The sequence below is a fragment of the Cyprinodon variegatus genome, unplaced genomic scaffold (genome assembly GCF_000732505.1).
Source record: "Cyprinodon variegatus isolate N-32 unplaced genomic scaffold, C_variegatus-1.0 Scaffold868, whole genome shotgun sequence".
NCBI lineage: Eukaryota > Metazoa > Chordata > Actinopteri > Cyprinodontiformes > Cyprinodontidae > Cyprinodon > Cyprinodon variegatus.
In genome coordinates, this window is record NW_015151321.1 from 7597 (window position 1) to 15670 (window position 8074).

An 8074-nucleotide genomic window follows, 5' to 3' on the forward strand; every position below is an offset into this window, starting at 1 on the left:
ATTTTCTGATGTAAGAAACCTTCAAATCTAGAAAGTATGCAAGATTGCTGGCTTAACCTGCTTTCTCAGCAAAGTGTTAACTATTTTTTTTAACACATTATCAGAAGACATTTCTAATAAAAATAACACAATATCCCTTAATTCAGAAATTGGATCTCTAAGTCAGTTTTATAAATTTAATATTTCAAATAATGACGCATAATGAATGATGAAATATTGTGTACTGGGTGATGAGAGTAAGTTCTCCATTTCTGTAAAACACTGTTTATTATCTTTAGTATTATGGTACAATTTCTCGGACAACAGCAGACACTGTTTAGGGAGATTCCTACCAGGACCCTAATTGGAGTCATGTGGATCTTCTTTTGGAAAGGAGGAAGGAAACTTACCGATCTTATTTGTTTTTCAGAGATGCCTTGTTCATAGGAAGAAGATGTGTTAAAAGAATCTCAAAAACCCATAGTCCTGAGAGGAAACTGCAGCATTTCATTGGACAAATTGGAAAGAAATACGTTGACAGCCAACTTGGAGCCAGTTCTTTTCCTTTTACAGCTGTGGAATTTCTTTGCAGCTCAATATTTGATATGATAGAGGGTAAGTTCTGCATGTCTTCAGAACTTCTTCCAAAATGTATTTTACCTTCATGTACAAAAACAAAGATGAGTATATGAGTTAAAAAATGTGTTTTATTTATTTTTTGTTGCATTTGAACTCAGATTTCATAAAGCAACAAAAACCAAAAGGTGACAGAAAACGAGACATTTGAGTTGTTAAAAATATGCCTATAGCTTTGAGCTATGTTGAGAATGAATATGAACACCTGTTTTTGATGTCAAGTTAAAACAAGTTTCTTTTCAAAGACTCTGGTGTGAGATTTCCACCATTATGCCTTCTATGAAACCAGCCTGCTTGTTAATAATCAGCTTCACAATATGTAAGTAGTTGCAAAGCATTCTTTCACAAAGTAAGCCACTTTTAAATGTAACATCTGTCTTTTTTCTTTTACTTCTTTACCCGAAGGGCTTATTGTGCCTCATCTCTGTCTGGCATCAGTGCAAGCCATGTTTGGGACAACTCCCAACATTAAACACATTGTGATAGGAAGATGCTTCACTTACACCACACTGGTTCAGACTGGTTCAAGGTAATGGACTGTGAACAGATTGCACATCTATTATCACATTTCATGCCTTTATCGTAAAATACAATAAATCCTTTTATTTTCCTTTGAAAGGTTGAAGCAAAACAAGATTAGTTTTGGTGACAACATTGATTAAATGTTAGAGAGAAGTTTTGAAATCCTCACTTTTTAAACTTAAACATAACCTACAGAAACTTAAAATACAGCTTTTAATGTTTAAAATTAAAAATCTTATTTCCACTGTAGGACTCCTGCTTCAGGTGACAGAGCCTTTGATCATGTCAGTTATACTGTACCTATCACTGTGTTCAGAGCAGTTAGGAAAGCTAATTGTGCTGAAACCACAAAGGTTGGAAAAGCTACTACTACTTTGTAATTGCGACACATTAAAACTGCAACATGCAAAAAAAAAAAAATGTACAATAGGTTGTTGAAAATGTATAACTCTAATCTCCAGCCATGAGGGACAGAGCAACAGAATATCTGTGTTCGGAAGAGTTCTTCGTGTGTGGAAAAAGCCTTAAGTTGCAAATTTTGTTTTTAAAATGTAAAAGCAAAGGTATAGAAAATACAAAAAAAGATAATTTAAAATAAATTTTTTAGAAGCGATAAAGTCTGCTTCAAAGCAATAAAAAAAAACTGGGCCTTGTTCGAACAACTAACAAAAGGTAAAATATGGGCGTCAACCTCTAAGACTACCGATACCAGTATCGGACGGGGCCCCGATACTGCCCTAAAATGGTGGTATCGGTATCAGCGAGTACCAGCAAATAGGGCACCGATACCATTTTGAGAGCCATAAGTTTATTCAACTATTGTCACCCACTCCTGGTAGGCAATAAAAACTTTTTATTTTTATTATCCAGTAGAACTTTTTATTAAAAATTTCTACTGGATTCACTTTGTATTAGACTTTTTCCTGCTTCACAAAGGTAGGCAGCAGCTTGACAAAGCCATGATGGCAATTATTTTACATTATTATGGTATCGGTATCGGCCGATACTGCACAGCCAGGTATCGGGTATCGGTATCGGGCCCAAAAAATGGCATCGGCGCAACACTATCTAGGACCCAGTACTGCATCCATACCTGCATCCATTCCCACTGCAATTAGACTGTTGAATGTTATGTAAAACGGGTTATTTTATAAAAAAAACAATTTAAAAAATGAATGTTAGAACTGTAAATATACAGTCATATGTTTATATTACTGTTTTTATGTATTTATTACTGTTTTCAAGGCTGCACTTTACAAAAATGAAACTGTCTAGAGCTGTTGTAAACAAATTTTCTTGTATACAAAATGACAAAATAAATCTGTCTAAGTCTAATAAGGCTTATGGGGTTTAGCACGTTAGCATGTTCTCTCTTTACAATAAAAAAAATAAAAAGAGCATCTGTACATTCTGTTTGTATTACGGGGAAAACACCTGATAGCCTATAAAAAATGTTGGGAAAAACTTCTAAGTGGACAGGTTTCTAGTAAACTAGCGCTAATATTCTAAAACAGAGGGTATATCTCTTTAATGGAGAAGCTGGCTCTTCACATGGTGCTGGATCCAAGCATATGACTAAACAGTTAAACGGAAGCATTTAAATTGACCAAAAATCACCTTTTGATAGGAAGAAAATAAAGTTATTCAAATACACACGTAAACCTACTGTAATGACTGTCTTTCTTTTTTAGGTATGACTGTGAGGAGATCTGGAAGCAGTTTGAAAAAGCGGTCGTCCAGCGGTCCTCTTGTAACGTGACAGAAGAGCATTATTTCAAAATGTTTAACATGATGCCACAAATCTGGCCATGTGATAGGGTGTGTTCTATTGTTACTTGAATTCTAAGTTAACATTTTTAAATCCTTTTGTAAAATATTTTTTTTTTCTTAACAGTTTCTTTTTTGGAGTAAAACCAGGATGTTGGTGCACAGCTATGCAGCTGTTTTTCGCCATTTCTGGACACTAGAGGACACTTTGGTTGGTTACTTATTCAATGACCTCATCTGGTGTGGCCAGGAGGAAGACTCCGGTGAGCAGTTTTGCTTCTGTAACACAGAACAAATTTAAAAAAGTTCATTTTGAGGATTATTAGTAATGTGCTTTGGAGTTTATGAAGATTTCACCATGTTGCAACCACAACTTAAAGCATTTTACTCTGACTTTCTAACATAAACTGATAAAAACAAAACACCTGTTTTTGAGGAGAGAAAATGGGATGTTTAGTTTTCAAATATTTAGAAAATATCTGAAAACTGTGGTGTTCATTTGGATTTAGTTCCCTGAGCCATTAGATATTTGATTCTTAACTGGATTTTGATATATCAAGGCTATTCCAACATCTTATCCCTGACCTTGCTGTTGTTTTCCTTAGTCTTGATGCTGCTTGTTCACTGCTGTTGTATACTCTAATTATTTTTTAGATAATTACATCACAGTGGACCTCATTTTGTAATAAGGAGATCTTTGAATGTAATTGGTTGCACTGGATTTTATTTCCAGATAACAGAAGTTAGGATACTAATGCACACATAGAAAATAATTTATTGGTTTCTTTCCACATTATAGTTATCCATTACTTTAGCTTAATCTGTCATAAATAAATACATTCTTTAGACAAAAAATTTAAAAGAAATATAAATATTTAATTTTCATTTTTCCTTTATGCTTAAAGAGTTGAAGGTTTTAAAGTATATGTATAATACAAAGCAGACACAAGAAAAACATAACAATAAAAGAAAGGTGGCACAGATGGAGACAGCTGAAATGAGCAGAGTTGGATCAGAATGATATGTAAACTAAGAGACACTGCGAGAGACGTTTCAAATTCTTCGAGTATATTTTGGATTGATCCACGCATAAGTTTAAGGAGAAGGTCAGTCTGTCCAGGTCACATATTTCTTTCACAACTGCAATCCGCTCCTCTTTGAATGGGGAATATTTGGGTAGATATTTGCTTACAAAACTTTGAACTTGTAACAAATTTTTTTTTTTGTCAATCAAGTATTTATCAGCCATAGTGTTTGTGAAAGCAGTGTTACCAATTAATAGCCTCGATACCTATCCCTGGTTTAATTTTCTGCACTGCATCTCGCCAGTAGGGTGTATAATTGGACAGTCCTGGAAGACATGGAAATAATCCACCTGAATATTTCCACACTCTCTCCAGCACCTTTCTCTTATGGAACCTTTCTGATCCTTTTTAATTTTGAAAGTAATAAAAAATCTAAATTCTTCCAAGAAGATTCTCTCCAATAACCAGAGCTGGATGTGCTCATATCAGTTTTACAAAGGTTTAGCCAATCATCTTCTGAAATTATTATTTCAGCTTCTTTTTCCCATTTTGATCAGAAGTCAAAAATGTGGACTTGTGCATCCCTAAAGATAATTATTCCTGCAATGAATAAATCTAACTGCAATAATGTCTATTTGATACAGACTTTGATTTCAACTATTGTCCAGCATGGTCAACATGCAGAACCCATCCAGTTTACTCCCTGTGGAAGCATGCCTCAAAAAATGTAAGTCCCATTTTCCTTTGTCTCTATTTCTTCTCTCCTTACTTGCAGATATGCTCATCTGAATCTCAACTTCTTTGTTTTAGTTTGCAGAGATGGCATGCGGCAACATCACTGTGTTGCTAAATGGGTCTATTGTTAATGCATTCAACAGAAAAAGGTAAATTAGAGAGGATGAGAAGAATATTTCACTTATTTTTTTCTTTGTTTCAAACTTTAATATTTTTCTTTTTTTCACAGCATGTTTGGAAGTGTTGAGCTAGACAGCCTGAATCCCCAAAGAGTGAACTATGTCAACATTAAGGTGGTGACAAATCCAGAGGGACCGCACATGTAAGAATAAGGGAAAAAAAAAAAAAGCAAACTATTTTTTCATAAAATAAAATATCATACTGTAACCAATAAGAGCTCTCTTACGGTAAGTAGTCTTTCCCTTAGGGTAGGAAATGTGGCATCAAAAGTAAAGAATTAGCAGTGGGTTCCAATCAATCTCAGTGGAAAATATCTAGTAGAGATTTTTATTCTTCATTGAGAATGGTTAGACAGTTTAAGCTGTTGATTTTTAATTGTGTTGATTTAGTTTCATTAATGTTGTAATTGCATTCTTAAAATTCCACTAGTCTGGACGACTGTTTTAAATGTTGAAATTGCACTGTTTCAGTGTGTAGGTTTGTAAGATTTTTATCGCATATTTGAGTAGTGAGTATATTACCAGATCTGTGTTGGATGTGGTGTATATGAAATGCTGTGTAATTGATGTTTAGAAGTCATAACAACCTTATCTTTTTTCGGTACAAATTCTAATGCGGTACAACATAATGCACTTTTACTATTAATGCTATATTTGTACATGCTTCTTTCATTTAAATAGAAGCATACATAGTATTTACACCACTGCTCAAAGTTTAAGTGGCTGTTTCTGTTCTGACCCTCGCCCAGAAGTTGTTTGGAGCATGTTTGTGTAAGTTAAATATTCTTGATCTTACACAGGAGTATATTTCTGTAACAACTGCTGAAACTCTCAGTTTCAGAGGGTTGTAATCTTTTTATTACATATTTCAAAAGTATAATTCCAGTTCGAGGGCTGCTCAGTGGGTAGGACTACCGCCTTGCAGCAAGAAGGTTGGATTCCCGGCCCGATGTCTCTCTGCACTGAGTTTGCATGTTCTCTCCGTGAATGCATGGGTTCTCTCCGGGTACTCTAGCTTGCCCTCACAGTCCAAAATCATGGCTGGTTGGAATCCCAATACAACACCTTGCAGCCTAACAAAGTTGTTCATATCAATACAATTTTATCAGTAAAATTTACATTCCTAGTGAAATTCAAAAAAATAATTTCCTATTTTTACTAAAGTTTAAACTATGTAATGTAATTTTTTACATCACAAGTGTACAGAATGACTATGATGTTATATGCGTTCAATGCGTTCAATATTTTGAATATTATAAACATATCTTTTTTGAAAACTTTATACTATTTCTATTTTAATATCAGCTACTTCCCAAAAAGTTAAGATGCATTATTTGACTTTTGTGCAGAGAATCATGCAGTCGAGGATCTGTCGTCGAGCTCATCCAGATACTCTGTTCACGAGGTTTCCGATGGACCTGCACAGACAATGACCTGTAAGGGACAGATTAAGATCTTTTTAGTCACCATAGAAATTTGACCATTCTCACTTCATTGTACTTGCCTCATTCACAATGTCACTTTCTATTTAATATTTCCTTTGATTTTAATTTTTGTCTGTTTTTGGCTATAAGGCTCATGAATTGTTTAAGAAGCACAAGTTCTTAGTTTTTCTTGGCCTTCAAATGTTTAAAATCTCAAATAGAGTCTTGATGTGTCAGTGTGCTTTGAAGCACAATGTTAAATTCTATTTAAATTGTCATCAGGTTAGGCCTGATTGAATATATGAACCACTTCAACACATTTTATATTTAAATGAGATGAAGCCATCTGTTTATACATATTAAGCCTTTTATCATGATCATTTTGACACTGTGATCAATCTACAGTAGTCAAAATACAATTAAATGAAAATGAACTTTATTTTTAGACTTTGAGACAATCAACTCTGAAAATTTACCTTGACTAAAATTACTTCTTCACAGGACTTTAGTGATCCTTCAGTGCATCCAAGACCTGAATCAGCCCAGCTGCAAGATGTTGGCAAACAGCTTGTTGCAACAAAAGGACCTAACTACCACCTGAATCCTTTCCTGAAGCCATGTACTCTGGTGTTAATATTTCATGCCTTAAAATACCTCTGTGAGTTAGCTAATGTCATTTATTGGAAACAATGTTTGCGCCAACCTACAAGACACATTACATATACAGCATTTGTTCCACATTATGTTGTATATAATTAAGGGATACTAATAATTGAACTTTATTGATCCCACAAGAGAATGGGAATGGAGAAATGTAGCTCTGCATTTAATCCATCTCCTTGGGGACCAGTGGGCTGCCATTGTGCAGCACCGGTGGAGCAGTGTGGGGTTAAGGGTCTTGCTTAGGACCCCAGAGTGGAGGCAGTGGGAACCCAGGTACTTGCAACCTTCTCAGAGCACAAGCGCAATGCTCTAACACATTAGGACAACACTCCCCCAGTGAGATGGCTCAGAATTCAGAATGTCTTGCAATTTGCTCAGCATATCCAGTTACCAATAAAGCAGTTCTTCAAATACTGCTGTATTTTATTAGTAGTTATTATAGTTCTACACACTTGATCTATTTCAAAATAAAATCTTACAACTGCTCAACAATGCACATCTGAACTCCTAATAATTCAGAATGACTTCCTGTTGAATCTAACCCTCAGCTAAGAGTGAAAACATTCACTGTTTCATCTTTAGATGAGTCATGAGAAAAAAAGAAAGTTTAACCTTTAAGCTTTAAAGGAGCATATTTTCCAAAGTTTTGGAGAAGTTGTCCCCAAGAAGGAAAAAATTAAAATGGCACATGTGTTGTTGATGCTCATGTAGAAAAGCATCAACCCCTGTGATTGTTTAGAGGCATAATTTCTTCAAAGAAAATAGAGTTATAAATATTGAAGTTGTTTTTTTTTTATTAAACTATTTGATATTTGACTCAGAAATCAAAGGTTTTAGGGGAAAACTTAATAATTAAAAGTTTGCCAGTTTAGTCTTAGTTTATATCAGTCATTAGTTTTTCGATGGGGTACGGAAAAAAAAGTTGATTACTGTAATAAAGGAAGTAAATGCCAGAGGAGAGTATTCTGTCATTGACCATGACTGGGTAATAACTGTATTATTATAAATATCTGACCATACTTTTATATCCCCCCTAAAAGGGGATTAAAATAAGCAAATGAGTAAACTTTTTTGCATAGCACTTTCCACAGATAGGGGTCACAAAGTGCTTCCCACGTTAACACATAAGTACAAACAGTACTAG

The 8074-nt window shown here is 34.6% G+C and overlaps 1 protein-coding gene across 1 annotated transcript in view; it reads left to right on the top strand.

Annotated features, from left to right (window-relative positions):
- Positions 1 to 7663, top strand: part of LOC107099407 (ADP-ribosyl cyclase/cyclic ADP-ribose hydrolase 1-like) — a 14778-nt gene extending 7115 nt beyond the window's left edge. Inside the window, exons 2-11 of the mRNA XM_015397504.1 lie at positions 410 to 594; positions 861 to 934; positions 1021 to 1144; positions 2829 to 2955; positions 3032 to 3167; positions 4574 to 4656; positions 4740 to 4813; positions 4894 to 4986; positions 6193 to 6279; positions 6769 to 7663. Of these exons, the coding sequence (XP_015252990.1) occupies positions 886 to 934; positions 1021 to 1144; positions 2829 to 2955; positions 3032 to 3167; positions 4574 to 4656; positions 4740 to 4813; positions 4894 to 4986; positions 6193 to 6279; positions 6769 to 6868 (873 nt within the window). The 5' untranslated portion in view covers positions 410 to 594; positions 861 to 885 and the 3' untranslated portion in view covers positions 6869 to 7663. The remainder of the gene's footprint in view (positions 1 to 409; positions 595 to 860; positions 935 to 1020; positions 1145 to 2828; positions 2956 to 3031; positions 3168 to 4573; positions 4657 to 4739; positions 4814 to 4893; positions 4987 to 6192; positions 6280 to 6768) is intronic.
- Positions 7664 to 8074: the final 411 nt, after the last annotated feature.